Source organism: Urocitellus parryii, chromosome 9 (genome assembly GCF_045843805.1).
Source record: "Urocitellus parryii isolate mUroPar1 chromosome 9, mUroPar1.hap1, whole genome shotgun sequence".
NCBI classification, from domain to species: Eukaryota; Metazoa; Chordata; class Mammalia; order Rodentia; family Sciuridae; genus Urocitellus; species Urocitellus parryii.
In genome coordinates, this window is record NC_135539.1 from 134,797,925 (window position 1) to 134,816,040 (window position 18,116).

Consider the following 18,116-nt stretch of genomic DNA (forward strand, 5'->3'; position numbering starts at 1 on the left):
TATTCTCTTTTATTGCTGAGTAATATTCCATTGTGTATATATGCCACTTTTTTAATCCATTCATCTATTGAAGGACATCTATGTTGGTTCCACAGTTTAGCTATTGTGAATTGTGCTGCTATGAACATTGATGTGGCTGTGTCCCTGTAGTATGCTGTTTTTAAGTCCTTTGGGTATAGACCCAGGAGAGGGACAGCTGGGTCAAATGGTGGTTCCATTCCCAATTTTCCAAGAAATCTCCATACTGCTTTCCATATTGGCTGCACCAATTTGCAGTCCCACCAACAATGTATGAGTGTGCCTTTTCCCCCACATCCTTGCCAACACTTATTGTTGTTTGTATGCAAAATAGCTGCCATTCTGACTGAAGTGAGATGAAATCTTAGAGTGGTTTTAATTTGCATTTCTCTAATTGCTAGTGATGATGAAGATTTTTTCATGTATTTGTTAATCGATTGCACATCATCTTCTGAGAAGTGTCTGTTCAGGTCCCTGGCCCATTTATTGATTGGGTTATTTGTTTTTTTGATGTTTAGCTTTTTGAGTTCTTATATATACCCTAGTGATTAGTGCTCTATCTGATGTGTGAGGGGTAAAGATTTGCTCCTAAGATGTAGGCTCTCTATTCACCTCACAGATTGATTCTTTTGCTGAGAAGAAGCTTTTTAGTTTGAGACCATCCCATTTATTGATTCTTGATTTTAATTCTTGTGCTACAGGAGTCTTATTAAAGAAGTTGAGGCCTAATCCCACATGATGGAGATTAAGGCCTACATTTTCTTCTATTAAACGCAGGGTCTTTGGTTGTATTCCTAAGTCCTTGATCCATTTTGAGTTTTGTGCACGATGATGGATAGGGGTTTAATTTCATTTTGTTGCATGTGGATTTCCAGTTTTCCCAGCACCATTTGTTAAAGAGGCTATCTTTTCTCCAATGCATGTTATTGGCACTTTTGTCTAATATAAAATACTTGTAGTTTTGTGGGTTAGTCTCTGTGTCCTCTATTCTGTACCACTGGTCTACCAGTCTGTTTTGGTGCAAATACCATGCTATTTTTGTTACTATTACTCTGTAGTATAGTTTAAGGGCTGGTATAGGGATGCCATCTGCTTCACTCTTCCTGCTAAGGATTGCTTTAGCTATTCTGGGTCTCTTACTTTCCAGATGAATTTCATGATTGCTTTCTCTATTTCTATGAGGAATGTCATTGGGATTTTGATTGGAATTGAATTAAATCTGTATAGTGCTTTTGGAAGTATTGTCATTTTGATAATATTAATTCTGCCTATTCAAGACCAAGGTAGATCTTTCCATCTTCTAAAGTATTCTTTGATTTCTTTCTTTAGGGTTCTGTAATTTTCATTATATAGATCTTTCCCCTATTTTGTTGATTCCCAAGTTTTTTTGAGGCTACCGAGAATGGGGTAGTTTTTCTCATTTCCCTTTCTGAGGATTTATCACTGATTTACAGAAATGCCTTTGATTTATGGGTGTTGATTTTATATCCTGCTGTTTTGCTGGATTTATTTACTAGTTCTAGGAGTTTTCTGGTGGAACTTTTATGGTCTTCCAGGTATAGAAACATATCATCAGCAAATAGTGCCAATTTGAGTTCTTCTTTTCCTATGTGAATCCCTTTAATTTCTTTCATCTGTCTAGTTGCTCTGGCCAGTGTTTCAAGAACTATGTTAAATGAAGTGGTGAAAGAGAGCATCCCTGTCTTGTTCCAGTTTTTAGAGAGAATGCTCTCAATTTTTCTCCATTTAGAATGATGTTGGCCTGGAGCTTAGCATAGATAGCCTTTATGATGTTGAGATATGTTCCTGTTATCCCAAAATTTTCTAGTGTTTTGAACATAAAGGGGTGCTGTATTTTGTCAAATGCTTTCTCTGCATCTATGGAGATGATCATATGATTCTTATCTTTAAGACTATTGATGTGATGAATTACATTTATTGATTTCCATTTGTTGAACCAAAATTACATCCCTGGGATGAATCCCACTCATTCATGGTGCATGATCCTTTTTGATGTTTTCTGATGTGCCAGAATTTTATTAAGAATTTTTGCATTTATGTTCATTAGAGATATTGATCTGAAGTTTTCTCTTTTTGATGTATCTTTGCCTGGTTTTAGAGTGATATTGGCTTCATAGAATAAGTTTGGAAGTGCTGCCTCTTTTTCTATTTCCTGAAATAAATTGGAGAGTATTAGTATTAGTTCTTCTTTAAAGGTTTTGTAGAACTGGGCTTTGTATCCATCCAGTCCTGGGCTTTTCTTACTTGGTAGTCTTTTGATGACATCTTCTATTTCATCACTTGAAACTAATCTGTTTAAATTCTGTATTTTATGTATATCGATGCCTTTGATATTTTCTATTTCATTGGATTACAGGTTTTCAAAATAATTTCTAATTATCTTCTGTATTTCTGTAGTGTCTGTCATGGTATTTCCTTTTTCATCACATATGTTAGTGATTTTTCTCTCTCCTTCTCTTCATTAGCATAGCTTAGGGTCTGTCAATTTTATTTTTTTTTCAAAGAACCAACTTTTTGTTCTGTCAATTTTTTTCAATTGTTTCTTTTATTTCAATTTCATTGATTTCAGCTCTGATTTTAATTATTTCCTGTCTTCTGTTGCTTTTGGTGTTGATTTGTTCTTTTTCTAGGGCTTTGAGATATAATGTTAAGTCATTTGTTGACTTTTTCTTCTTTTAAGGAATGAACTCCATGCAATGAACTTTCCTCTTAGAACTGCTTTCATATTGTCCCAGAGATTTTGATATGTTGTATCTGTGAATGTATCATTCACTTCTAAAAACTTTTTAATCTACTCGATGTCTTTTGTAACCCATTTTTCATTCAGTAGTATATTATTTAGTTTCCAGGTGTTGGAGTGGATTTTATTTCTTATTTTATCATTGATTTCTAATTTCATTCCATTATGATCTGATAGAATGCAGGGTAATATCTCTACTTTTTTATATTTGCTAAGAGTTGCTTTGTGGCAAAGCATATGGTCTATTTTAGAGAGAGGAAAATTATCTCATTGAAGACTGGAATATTCTATATGTCAGTTAAGTCTGTTATTGATTATATTGTTGAGTTCTATAGTTTCTTTGTTCAGCTTTTGTTTCGAAGATCTATCTAGTGATGAAAGAGATGTGTTAAAGTCACCCAAAATTATTTTGTTGTAGTCTATTTGACTCTTGAACTTGAGTTTGATGAACATAGCTGCTCTGTTGTTTGGGGCATATATATTTACAATTGTTAAGTCTTTTGGTGTATGGTTCCCTTGAGGAGTATGTAGTGTCCTTCTTTATCCTTTCTGATTGACTTCAGTTTGAAGTCCACTTTATTTGAAATGAGGATGAAAACCACTGCTTGCTTCCACAGTTCATGTGAGTGGTATGATTTTCCCCAACCCTTCACCTTCAGTCTGTGAATTTCTTTTTCTAGGAGATGTGTCTCTTGGAGGCAGCATATGGATCTTTTTTTTTTTTTTATCCAATCTGCTAGTCTATGTCTTTTGATTGGTGAATTTAGGCCATTAACATTCAGGGTTATTATTGAGACATGATTTGTATTCTTAGCCATTTTTGTTTATTTTTGGTATTTAATGTGACTTGATTTCTCCTCTGATTAGATTTTCCTTTAGTGTAATCCCTCCCTCTGCTGATTTTCATTATTGTTTTTCATTTCCTCTTCTTGGAATATTTTGCTGAGGATGTTCTATAGTGCAGGCTTTCTAGTTGTAAATCCTTTTAATTTTTGTTTACCATGGAAGGTTTTTATTTCATCATCAAATCTAAAGCTTAGTTTTGCTGGATATAAGATTCTTGGTTGGCATCCATTTTCTTTCAGAGCTTGGTATATGTTGTCCCACAATCTCCTGGCTTTGAGGGTCTGGGTTGAAAAATCTGCTGAGATATGAGTTGATCTCCATCTAAATGTGATCTGATTCTTCTCTCTTGCAGCTTTTAAGATTCTATCCTTATTCTGTATGCTGGGCATTTTCATTATAATGTGCCTTGGTGTAGATCTGTTGTAATTTTGTACATTTGGTGTCCTGAAACCCTCTTGTATTTGGTTTTCCAATTCATTCTTCATGCTTGGAAAATTTTCTGGTGTTATCTCATTGAAGAGAGTGTTCATTCCTTTGGTTTGAAATTCTGTGCCTTCCTCTATCCCAATAACTCTTAGATTTGATCTTTTGATGCTGTCCCATAATTCTTGGATGTTCTGTTCATGGTTTCTAATTGTCTTCACTATGTGATCAACTTTATTTTCCAGATTGTATACTTTGTCTTCATTATCTGATGTTCACGTTCTTTCTTCCAAGTGATCTAGTCTGTTGGTTATGCTTTCTATTGAGTTTTTTATTTGATTTATTGTATCCTTCATTTCAAGAATTTCTGACTGATTTTTTTTCAGGGTCTCTCTCTCAAAGTAATCTTTTGCTAGCTATATTTGCTCTCTTATCTCATTGTTGGAGTGATCAGTTTTTGCTTCTATTTGCTCATTTAGGTCATTCTTTAATTCTTTAATTATGAACCTTTTGAACTCCTTCTCTGACATTTCATCAACTTTGCTGTCCATGGGTTCTGTTATTATAGTGTCCTGGTTTGTTGGGGGCACTTTCCTCCCTTTTTTTTTTTTTCCATGTTTTCTATGTGTGTTCCTTTCTTGCAGTGCAGATCTGAGACATTACAATTTCTTCCCTATATTCTTGTAGTACCTGTGCAGATTCTCTGTACCTCACACCTTGATGTTGGGCTTCCAGACCCTGTTGATGTCCCTCAATGGATGCTACTGCATCCTGTGTCTGGGATCTGAGTAAGTTGAAGTGTGTGTATCTGGGCCTCTGGGCTTGACCCCCTGAGATAGTCTGCTGGTAGGAAGGGGTGGTCTTGTGCCAAAGGCTAGGCTCTGGCAGTGTCTGCCCTGCTGGGGGAGGAATGAACCAGGCCTACTTAAATACTGGATCCCAGGTGGGGTGTTGTGAGCTGCCTGGGCTGGATCTCAGCTGGCTCTCAGGGTAGTGCACGGGTCAGAAGGGGTGGTGGTCCTGTACCAGAGGCTAGGCTACAGTGAGTGTCTGCCCAGCTGGGAAAGGGGTGGACCTGGCCCACTCTGTATGTGGGCCCTGCAGAGGCCGGTGTGAGTGGATCTCAAGTTTATAGTTTTTAACCTGAACAAAGACTGAGTTTGGATCCTTATATGGATCCAGTAGACTGATTAATTGTGAGATCACAGAATATATCCTCAAAATAAAAAATAAAAGTGCTCCTTTTCCCTGAGTTATATAATAATTTAAAAACCAATAGTTTTTCTAGTCCTTAATGAAAATATTATCATTGCATTCATCAGTAAACATAGATCTTTTATGAGTATTCAAAATGAACTGTTAATTCTGCCATCGTTCATCATTTTTACTTCCTCATTGATTTTAAACAAATTTGCTAATTCATTTTTTTTGCCAGCTATATACTCTCATGGGTAAATCTTGCCATTCTTTTTAAAACTATGTTATTGTTGCTACAGAAAATTATAATTGTTTTCCCATGTAGAGTAGTTTTAAATGGAAGTGTAACTGATGTGATACAGCAATCTGTATACGGGGTAAAAATGGGAGTTCATAACCCACTTGAATCAAGCTGTGAAATATGATATATTAAGAACTGTGTAATGTTTTGAACTACCAACAATAAAAAAAAAAAATTGAACATCAGTGCCAGTCAATGGATCAAGGTTGCCTGGAACCCTTAACTGGGAAGTTTTTGATTGTTGTTTTGTTTTGTTTTGATACTGGGGATCGAACCCAGAGGCACATAACCACCAAGCCACATCCAGCCCTTTTTACTTTTTGCTGAAGCTGGTTTTAAACCTGTGATCATCCTGTCTCAGCTTCCTGAGCCACCATGCCCAGCCTGGGAAGGATTCTTAAAGAACACATGATACACTGAATAAAATACCTTTATGGGCCAGGTGTGGTGGTGCATGCCTGTAATCCCAGCACCTCAGGTGGGGAAGGCAGGAAGATCATGAGTTCAAAGCCAGCCTCAGCAATTTAGTGAGGCACTAAGCAATTCAGTGAGACTTTGTCTCTAATAAAATATAAAACAGAGCTGGGGATGTGACTCAGTGGTCGAATGTCCCTGAGTTCAATTTCCAGTACCACTCCCCCCAAAAAATAAAGAAAAAAAGAATAAAGTACCTTGATGGATTTTTAAGGTCTTTCATGGGTTTGTGGGGAAGGAATTTTTAACATCTCCATGGCAAGCTGTGATATTAGTTCACTCTACAGGGGTGGGCACTGGGGTGTAGATAAAATTGAAGCTCAGAATCTAAGGAACAGAGGTTTTCACTTGGGACCCCTGAATCCTTGAAATACTCACTATACCTTAAGGATGAGGGTGGAACAGAAAGACATCAGCCCTCACAAAACCTTTAGTCAGACTCAGTCCCTGCTAAAATTAAGGTAATATTTCCCTATTTTAAATGTCCTTCCAGAAGAAAAAGTAAATAGTCATTCTGTGGAACATAGCATCATCCAGAGTCTCCAATTTTCTATAGACTTTTTCATTCATAATGTCCAACATTCAACAACAAAAAGTCATACAAAAAGAAATGATTGATGGAAGAAGAAACAGAAAATCAAAGTAGACTTATGAGGAGGAAAGAGATTAGTTTAATACTCAAAAAAATCACAATGAGAAGCCTAGGAGCCAAGTGCAGTAGCACATGCTGATAATCCTGTGGGAAGCTAAGTCAGGAAGATGGCAAGTTAGAGGCCAACCTGAGCAACTTAGTAAGCCCTGTCTCAAAATAAAAAATAAAAATAGCCGGGAATATAGGTTAGTGGTAAAGCATCCCTGGGTTCCATTACCAGTACAACACAAAGAAACCTAAAAACAGATGAGATATTATTTGAATTTTAACTAACATTTAAAAAGAATTAACACCATTCTTTCAAAAACTCTTCCAAAATTAAAAGAGGAGAGAACACCTGCCAATGAATTCTGAGACTAATACCAAAGACATTACAAGAAAACTATTGACCACTATCCCTTATCAATTTACACAGAAATTCTTAACAAAATACTAGGAAACTAAATCCAGTCACATATAAAAGTATTATACATGTGACCAACTTGGATTTATCCCAGAAATGTAAGGCTGGCTTAATAAAAACCAACCAGTGTAATGCACCATAAAAATAAAGAGCCAAAACTACATGATCATCTCAATAGACACATATGACAAAAACTAATAACATTCATGATAGAAATACTCAAGAAACCAGTTGTTAGAAGGGAACTTTCTCAACTTGAAGAGACTGTTGTAGTTTCTTAGATTCTGTACTTGTCTTTTCACCATCCATTCATCATAAGTGCCATTGTATTAACTATATACTCTATATTCTTAATTCTAGGGCATCATTTCAGGTCTTAAAAGTTTTTAATTCATTTTGAGTTTTTTTAATATAGTGAGAGATAAAGGTCTAGTTTCATTCTTTTTCATATGGATATCCAATTTCTCCAGCATCATTTATTAAGAAGACTTTCTTCCAATGCATGTTCTATAAACCTAATCAAAGGTCATATGCTTGTAGATACATGGGTATACTTCTAGTATTCTGTTCCATTTATTGATGTGCTCTTTTTTATGCCAATAGCATGCTGTTTTCAATTACTATAGCTTTGTTGTATATTTTGAAATTAGGTACTACGATGCCTCATGCTTTGTTCTTTTTGTTCAAGACTGCTTTCCCTATCTGTTTTCTGTGGTTTCATACAAATTTTAGGATTTTTTAGCTCTATAAATAATCTCATTTGTATTTTGATAGGATTATATTAAATCTGTGGATCACTCTGAGCAGTATGGACATTTTAAGAATACTGATTCTTCCAATCCATGAACAGAGGGTATCTTTCCATTTATTTGTGTTCTCTTTAGTTTCTTTCCCATTTTATAGTTTTCATTGTAGAGATCTTTCATTTCTTTGATTTAAAATTTATTACTAGGATTTGGTTTGTTTTTTATTGTTGTGTTGTTTTGTAAATACTGGAAATGGAATTGCATTATTGGTTTCTTTTTCAGATAATTCACTATCAATGTATAGTAATGGCTACTGACTTTCGCATATTAATTTTCTGCTCTGTTACTTTGCTGAATTTACATTCCAATAGTTTTTTGGTAGTCTTTAAAGTTTTCTATATATGAGATCATGTCATCTGCATACAGTTAGAGTTTGATGTCCCCCAATGCAATTTAAACGCCTCATTTCTTTCTCTCGCTTAGTTGCTCTAAGACTTCCAGTACTATGTAGAATAAGTGGTAAAAGTGGGCATCATTGTCTTGTTACAGATCTTACAAAGACTTCAACTTTTCCCATTCAGTATGTGATGTTAGCTGTTGGCTTGTATCTGACCTTTATTATGTGGAGATACGTTCCTTCTGTACCTAATTTGTTGAGTTTTTATCATGAAAGGATGCTGAATTTTATTAAATGCCTTTCTGAATCTATTGAGAAAATCACAAGGTTTTTGCCTTTCAATTGATGTGGCATTACTGATTTGTTTTCCCGAGTGGCCTTGAACTTCTGGGCTCAAGCAATATTCCTACCTCAGTCTCCCAAGTACCTAAGACTACAAGCATGTGTTACTGAGCATGATTTGATGATCTTTTTAATGTGCTGTTGGATTTGATTTGTTAGTATTTTGGCAAGGATTTCCTCATCTATGTTCATCAAGGATATGGGCCTATCACTTTCTTTCATTGCTGCCTTGTCTGCTTGTAGTATCAGGGTAATGCTGGCCTTACAGAATGAGTTTGGAAGAATTTCCTCCTCTTCAATTTTTTGGAATAATTTAATAAGAAGTGGTATTGGTTATCTTTTAAATATTTTTTAGAAATCTTCAGTGAAGTCATCTGGCACCAGGTGGATCCAAAAGCTCCACTGGGTAGGCACTGGGGATAGGGACCATTAGGATCTTCCCAATGTTAGGTTTTACCAGCCTGGCACTGAGTTCCAAGACATGGTTCTGTGTTCACTTTCCTGCCCTACTCCCCCTACTAGTGGTGTCTTACTTCTTGCTGTCTGCCTGAGGTTGGAGGAGGGATGGTGGAGGCAAGTCCTTGGCTGCCCAGGCTGACACTAAGCTGGGTTACACCTAAGTCTGACAACCACAAAGATATATGCAGTCTCCAGGGTGCACATTAGGCCTGATACAGTTGGCAGTGATGCAGGATGAAACATGAGTTCATTCTACTAGGATATATCTCTCTGACTGATGCTTGAGGCAGGACTAGAGGCTTCTATTAGAACTGGCCTAGGAATTGGGACATTTGGGCTCTATATTGTGCTGGGTCTAATGGAAGTAGATTCTACTCTGAGCTCCATGGCAGTCTTGTTTACTTTCCTGTCCTTGCTCCCCTGTAGTTCAAGTCTTACTTTAAGCTTCTGCTCAAGGTTGGGGAAGAGGTGGTGGCAGCATTCCCATGGCTACCATGCTATGAAGGGTTTAGAAGCTCAGTCTGCAAGTACTGGCCCAAGGAGAGGGGCTATGGGGTCCTGTCTGGCATTTGGTTTCATCTTGGTGGACCTGGTACTAGGTTTTAAGTCTAAGGTGTGGACTTAATTCTCTCTCCCTCCCCACGTGAAAGTATCTCTTTTCACACTGTTCTGCATGGAATTGCAGGAGGGATGATGTGTGTAATTCTTCACTGCCTTCTTCAATGTGTCTTCTACTATTACACTAAAATCAGGCACAGCTTTATTGAGGATGTAGCTCAGAAATACCAGGAGGAGAAAAAAAAAAGTATACCACCATATAGCAACCATTGGAAAAACAAATCAGAAAACAAATAATATCAGAAAAATAAACTTTAAAATAAAAAAAAATTACTAAAAATAAAGTAATACTTTATACTGATGAAAGGGTCAAATCATGAATAAGCTAAACAATTATAAACTTGTATGCATCCAATAACACAGCACCACAATATATAAATCAAAAACTAAGAGAAATAAAAGAAGTATGTAATTAAAACATAATAGTGACTCCAATACCCTACCCACAAAAATATTAACAGAGGTTCAACAAGGAAATATGAGACTTAAACAGCATTATAAAACCAAATAGACCTAACAGACAGTTATACAACACTCTACCCAACAAACTTGCATTCTTATCAAATACACAAGAACATTCGTTCTCCAAGAAGACAAGGTGCTAGGCCATAAAACAAACCTCAATAAAATTAAAAGGACAGAAATAATGTCAAGTATATCAACCAACAATAGAATGAAATTGGAATTCAATAATAGAAAAATTTAGGAAACTCAAAAATGTGTGGAAATAACATTCCAGATAGCCACTGAACCAGAAAAGGAAACTCATAAAATACTAGAGATGAATAAAATGAAAAATATAGCATACCCATACTTATGGAAATTAGGAAAAGCAGATCTAAAAAGGATAATTTATAGCTCTGAGTGCCTAAATTAAGAAAGAAGAAAGAAATCAATAATCTAGCCTTTCATCATATGACACTAAAAATAAGAAAACAAACTAAACCAAAAGCAACCAGAAGGAAGGAAATAATTATAACTATAGTGAAAAATAATGACATAGAGAAAAGAAACACAATATACAGAATAAATGAATCCAAAAGCTGGTTCTTTGCAAAGATAAAAAAATTTTGAAAAATCTTTACCTAGTTTTACAAAGAAAAAGCCTGAAAACTCAATTTACTAGAATCAGAAATGAAAAAGGGAACAACTACCAACTCTACAGAAATAAAAAAAAATTATAAATAAATCCCATGAACAACTGTGCTAAAAAATTATATGACCTAGATAAAATGGACAAAACCTTCATGACTTTGAATTTGGCAAAGGATTTTTAGTTATGACAGCAAAAATGCTATCAATAATAGGACACTATCAAGAAAATGAAGACAACCTACAGAGTGGGAGGAGATATTTGCAGTTCAGATATCTGAAAAAGGACTTGTATCCAGAATATATAAAGAACTCTTACAACTCAATCATAAAACATGACTGGATTAAAACATGAGAAAAAGATCTGAATGTACACTTAACCCAAAGAAAATATACAAATAGTCAAAGAGCCTTTTAAATATGCCTGAAATAATCTGTCATCAGGAAAACATAAATCATAACCATAAGATATTTATTTCACACACACTACTATGGCAAGAATAAAAAAAATTAAGAAAACCACAAGTGTAGTAATATCAGAACCCTCATACTTGCTAGTGGGAATGTAAAATAATGCAGCCTCTTTAAAAACTGTGGCAGTCTCCAAAAGTTCAATATAGTGTTACCAAATGAACAGGAATTCCACTCTTGGGGATACATCAAACAGAAATGAAAAGCAAACACATGTCCACACAGAAATGTGTACACAAATGACTATACCAGCATTTGTATTCATAATAGCCAAGACAAGAAAGCAACCAAAATGTCTATCAATGGATGAACTAATAAAATGTGACATACATATGCAATGGAATATTATTTGGCCATAAAAGTGAATGAAGTAGTGATACATACCACAACACAAGTGAAACCTGAAAACATAAAGCCAAGTGAAAGAAGTCTTTTATAATTATGTAAGATCACAAAGTATATGATTTCAGTCACGTGAAAGGCCAGAACTGGGAAATCTATAGGGACAGAGGTAGACTTAAGACTAGGTTAGCAATGGGGAGATAAGGGTAAAAGCTAAAGGATATAGGTTTATTTATACCGTGATAAAAATATTCTAAAATTGATTGTGATAAAAAAATAAATAATCAAAATGTAATAACAGATACACCTGACTGAATACATTCTGTACAATTTAAATAGGTGATTTATATTGTATATGTAAATTAACCTCAATAAAATAATGCTCAATGCTTTAATCAGCTTGTTTTTAAAACAATATGATCACTTTCATTTTAGCTACTAAATAAATTCAAAATAATAATTACTGTTAAAATGCTTTCTAGTCCTAAGAAATTGTCATTGTTTTTTTTTCTTACCATTATCTCCACTTATTCTTATTTCATATTCTTTGTAGAGTTTTCCTATGCTTTTCAAAATGTCCTCCATGTCCCGTCGCTCTGGTGGCACCTCCCCCTCCATATTTTTATGGCGACTAAAAATTCCAAGCCCAATATTCACCCAGTTTTCCTGTAAATGTTTAATAATCTTGAGGGTATCATGTTTTGACATTAGAGCATCCCCAGTATACTTTTCCTTCTGTTCAGCCAGCATCTAGAGAATAAAGAGGAGGAGGAAGTAGCACATTATTCATCAAAGTCTACCTAGATCCTTATTCCCCAGTTCCCTTGATTACTTTGGAGTTACATAGCCATTTTACTATTGTTCATACCATTTCTTCTCCAAAAAAGTGGTGTATGAAAGTATTTCATTTTTAAAAGCAATATAAATTTAACTTAATTTTAATACCTATGAAATAATGCACAGTTTGCCAGGATGAAAATCATTATATTGAATCCTATGAGGGACAGGCTAAGTCCTAAAGAGCTGAACATGTTTTATTATAGCAAGGTTGTAATACGTCTGTTTACATGATCCCCATTATACTGGAAAATTTGCTAGCATGAATAAGTGTTTGATTCATATAAAATTTATTGGTCTCTCCCAAGTCCAACTCCTAAACAAGAAATACCAATAATATTAGTGAAAAAAATAAAGAACAATTTAGACATAAAGTTTGTCATTATTTGTTACTCAGATAAATAGATTTATCACCCACCTTTTATTAAGAGTAATCACTGTAAGGAAGAATTTTAACAGACCAACTAAGAGTAAGAATTTTGGAGTTAGACCCAGATTCAAATGCTCACTGTACCACTTACTATTCATAGATAACTTAAGTAATTTAACACTTCTATGCTTTCATTTCTGCATATGTAAGATAAGGATTACAAGATCTGCACCATATAGTTGCCAAAAAGTAAGATAACACATGGAAAGCACTTTCAGCCTAACAAAGAATAAGTTTTTAATAATGACAATTATTATTATTCCTGGTAAACATGACTTTTAAAATTTTATCTATGTATATCAAAACTGCCGGTATATAGTAAAAAGTCTCTAAAGTAGATATATAGTATATAGACCACAAACATGAGAATATTGTGATCCCAAAAACAAAGAAAATGGGTTCTTGGGAATCTAGATGAGATTTCATTAGATCCTGAATTTGCTATTAACCTTGGAAGTATTTCAGTTTAGTATGTTTTGGGCAGACTACTGTAACATAATAATTTAATTAATGAAACTTATTTTCAAAGGTCAACCCCATTTTAAAAGAAGTAATTAGGGCTGGGGATGTGGCTCAAGTGGTAGCGCACTCGCCTAGCATGTGTGAGTTTGATTCTCAGCACCACATAAAAATAAAATAAAGATATTGTGTCCACTTAAAACTAAAACAAAAATAAATATTTTTAAAGAAGATGTGATTAATTAAAAGATGTGATTAAAAATATATATTTAATATTATGTATGTTTTACTACAGTAAAAAAGATGTTATTAATTTTTCTTGGTGGGGGGGGTACTGGGGATTGAACTCAGGGGCACTCCACCACTGAGCCATATCCCCAGCCCTATTTTGTATTTTATTTAGAGACAGGGTCTCACTGAGTTGCTTAGTACCTTGCTATTGCTGAGGCTGGCTTTGAACTCGAGATTCTCCTGCCTCAGTCTCCCAAGCCACTATTACAGGCATGTACCATCATGCAAAGAATATGTTATTAATTTTTAAAGTCCAATTTGTCCTTAAGACAAAAGCCAGATTTGTGTCAAAATAAGCACAAATGTTACTTGTGTCCAAATGACAGACTCTGAACTACTCCCTCACTGCTACCCAGGTATCTGATCCCTTTGTTCCCACTAGCAGCCTAACTTTATTTTATCCCAAAATCTGAAATAGAATTTACAATGTTTAAGCATATTTTTAAATCATTGTGGTCTTTCTGTTTTGTCTTTCATAAAACTAATAATGGTACTTTTAAAGGATAAGCTGTAACTCAGATGGAGGTGAGGAGTTTCAATTTTACAACCAACACTTCAATTTCCAAGCTGTTTTTAGAAAGTCTTACCCTTTGCCATTGCCTGAAGTCTGAAAGAACTAAATTGCATAAATTTTCCTTATTAGAGGATAAAATGTCTTTTGCACTGGAAGAAGAAAAAAGAGCAAGAGAAAGGTCTTAGAATGAGGTATAAACGAAGAAAATCATAGGTCCATACAGTAACAATTCTCCTCAACAATTTTTAGGCATGTTTTCCAGATTCAACCCTCACCCCATAGACAATCATCCTTATTTTTTATTAACATAATAAAATTGTATTTATTATATAAATTAGTGGGCTTCACTGTGAGCATTCATCTTTAAATTTACACATACATATTTTTTATTTTTATTTTTAGATTCTAAGTGAACCTGAGCAATTGTCACAGGCCCATGGGAAACAATAGTATCTTTTTAAAAGGGTGGGCTGTAGCCTTGGGAACTCAAAACTAGATCAATATAAGAAGAATTCCTGACACGTACAGGAGCTTCTTTTGATTTCTCCAGAGTCTCAGAAGGAAAGCCTATTTTTAAAAAAGAAGAGTGAATTATGGCCAACCGTGCTAGTCTCACAGATAAGAGTCAGAGAAGTATGCACATGGCAGCAGCAATCAGCCTGGAGATATACCAGTTTCCGTTTCCAGAACTTCCAGTCTACTAAGTGGGAAACCTTTTAGGGTTTGTGAAAAACTGAAACTAATGTACTCAACTTGACACAGAAATGGTACCTAAAAGATGTTTCTTTGACAATGTATCTTAAAGGTGAAGAAAAAATACTTAGAAATTATCCTGTCTATATCCAAATTATAGATGCCCATTATACTTTGGATAGTGATTCATCCATTCTCAACTTCACTAACTTATTATTAGCTTCTTCCATTATAAGTACTCTAATCATTAAAAAATATGATATTCAATCAAAATTGATCTTTCTGTAAATGTCACCCATTGATTCTATGCTACAGAATTTGCAAATATTCAGATATTTGGATATTCAAGTGTGCCAACAGAAATAACATAAATTGACTTTATTTTAAAAAGAGAGAAAAGAAAAATAGTTGGACTTAAATGAAGGCAACAGGGGCTGGGGCTCAGTGCTTGCCTCACATGTGTGAGGCACTAGGTTTGATTCTCAGCACTTTATATAAACAAAGAAAATAAAGGTCCATTGACAACTAAAAAAAATTTGTTTTTTTAAATGAAGGCAACAGCAGTAAGGCAAGGAGATCAAGAGGGACCTCGGAAATAATGAGCACTACAAACCACCAAAGTGTTCAAGGTCCGTAACAGCATTCTGCCCTAGTAAGGGATGCTGGTTAATTTCCCTAATATCAATGTTAGAGTAATTACAAAGTGGGAGAGAAAGAGATAGAGAGAATTGGACTGAGTTATCAGATGCGATATGATAAAATCAGAAAAAAAAGATTCTTGGAGACCCACTTATTTACGAAGAACTGCTGCCATTTGATAAGGCCATCTTTAATTATCTGCAATGTCTCCTTCGTAGATTCTTCGTTTCGTTCCGCCTCCTTTTTAAATTTGTTCATTGAGATTTTCCATTTCACTGTCAACTTCTGTAACACTGCAAGGTCTACAGTGTCCTAAAATGCACAGAATCTAATTATCCACTTATTCATGTAACAAATATTTATTAACATTATTAATATTAACCAGGCCATTTTTAATATTACAATACTTCGAACAATCCATAGCAAATTTTTCAAAACTTTATGAAGAAATTCCTCTTTCAAAATATCATTAGTGACATAATTTTCAATGATACTTTAAATATTAGGGATAAGACTTCTTCCTTCTGAAACATGGACCAAATTTTCCAAACATGGACTTTCACAGGGGCAGGTGATACACTGGCAATAACAAGAACCAGGAAGCCAGACAGGATCAAATGTGAATCCTAGACATTCACTGGCTGTGCAACCTTGAGTAACATTATTTAATCTATTTGAAGTTAATTCTTGTTATCCATAAATTAGCAACCTGTTGTGGTTTAGATATGAGGCATCCCCCCAAAACTCATGTGTGAGACAATGTAAGAATTTTCAGAGGTGAAATGATTATGAGAGGTGTGACCCAATCAGTGTATTAATCCACAGATATGAATTAACTAGGCGAGCTAGATGTAGCTGGAGGAGGTAGGTTACTGGGGTGTGCCTTTGGGGTTTATATTTTGTCCCTGGGGAATGAAATTCTCTCTGCTTTCTGGTTGCTGTGTTTTGAGCTGCTTTCTTCTGCCCCACCCTCCTGCCATGATAGTCTGCCTCATCTTCGGTCCTCAGGTATGGAATCTGCAAACCGTGGACTGAGACCTCTAAAACTTGAGTGTCAAATAAACTTTTCCCCCTCTACATCATTCTTCTCAGTTCTTTTGGTCAAAAAAAAAAAATACAAAAACAAAAACAAAAACACCTGTTTAAAACAAAATCCTGGGGCTGGGATTGTGGCTCAGCAATAGAGCGCTCGCCTGACACATGCAGGGCGCTGGGTTCAATCCCCAGCACCACATAGAATAAATAAATTAAATAAAGATATATTTTAAAGTATCCATGTGCTTATAAAAAATCCCTAATACATATCTCATCAAATTGTTTTAAGAATTAAAGGAAATGACAAGTGTAAATGGTTTGACTCAATAGAAACACACTAAATTCCAGTTCCTTCCTTTTCTCCCCCCCTAAAAATCATTGGATTTTCTGATAAACTTGCACAGAATGTATCTATAAAACAACTACTTACTTTATTTTTAGTTTAAACACTACTAGAATAATTCTATGAAAAACATCATAGTGTTATTAAGCTCAAATTACCAGAATTACAATAGAAGAGGAATTTACTCTCCCTTAAATTTTTTTCCATTATACTCACAAAAAAAGCACAAATATAAAACTATATTTAAAATTTTGCAAATTTAACAAAGCAAATCAATATTTGGGTCCTAACCCTCAACACCTGCAGTCTCTTCTCCCATAATGTAAGCGGACTGAGCTTTACCTTGTTTGACAGCAATATGATGAAATGCCTTGCATATTTATTCCAACCTTTTTCATTGAGGTAGAGTCTTTTAGCCAAAATGACTCTATTTCTTTCAATTACCTACAAAAAATAATGTACCATGATCAGGAACCTAAAACATTAACAAATCACTATAATTTATTATAGTAGTTTCACATGTCAATGTTTCATTGAATCATTATCTGAATCAAAATTTTTTGTTTAACCACTAATTGAATCACAAATTCACATTTTCTAAAACTACTGAACTGTAACCAAACTCAAGTATAGTACATAGTAGAGGTTTTTAAACAATTTGATCTCAAGAACCCTTTATACTCAAAAAAACTACTGAAGGGCTAGGGATGTGGCTCAAGCGGTAGCGCGCTCGTCTGGCATGCGTGTGGCCCGGGTTCGGTCCTCAGCACCACATACAAACAAAGATGTTGTATCCGCTGAAAACTAAAAAATAAATATTAAAATTCTCTCTCTTAAAAGAACAACTTAAAAAAAAAAAACTACTGAAGATTCCAAAGTGCTTTTATCTGTATGGACTACATCTATTTATTATACTGGAAATTATATTTATTATACTGGAAATTAAACTAAAATTATTTAATATATATATTTATTTGTCAATTCACTTAAAAGTGTTAGTAAATCCATTATATGTTAATATAAATAGAATTTTAACAAACTACATTTTTTAAAAAATGAATAAAATGTTATTGTTTTACATTTTTACAAGTATTTTTAATATATGCCTAGTAGAGTTGATTCTCATATTTGCTTTTGCATTCAATCTGCTGCAACATCCCTTGTCTAATAGCTTCTAAAAAATCCACTGCACACTCATAAATGAATGAGAGTGAAAATGGCAAGTAACAACTTTTTAAAATATATTTTTAGTTGTAGGTGGACACAATGCCTTTATTTTTTAAAATTGATTTTTATGTGGTGCTGAGGATTGAACCTAGTGCCTCACCCATGC

At 34.6% G+C, this 18,116-nt stretch overlaps 1 protein-coding gene across 1 annotated transcript in view; it reads right to left on the reverse strand.

Moving 5' to 3' along the window:
* Axdnd1 (axonemal dynein light chain domain containing 1) overlaps window positions 1-18,116 on the reverse strand; it is an 85,944-nt gene that overhangs the window by 33,521 nt on the left and 34,307 nt on the right. Inside the window, exons 12-15 of the mRNA XM_026388475.2 lie at window positions 17,126-17,227; window positions 15,557-15,717; window positions 14,147-14,222; window positions 12,058-12,292 (exon numbers count right to left, since the gene is read on the reverse strand). Of these exons, the coding sequence (XP_026244260.2) occupies window positions 12,058-12,292; window positions 14,147-14,222; window positions 15,557-15,717; window positions 17,126-17,227 (574 nt within the window). The remainder of the gene's footprint in view (window positions 1-12,057; window positions 12,293-14,146; window positions 14,223-15,556; window positions 15,718-17,125; window positions 17,228-18,116) is intronic.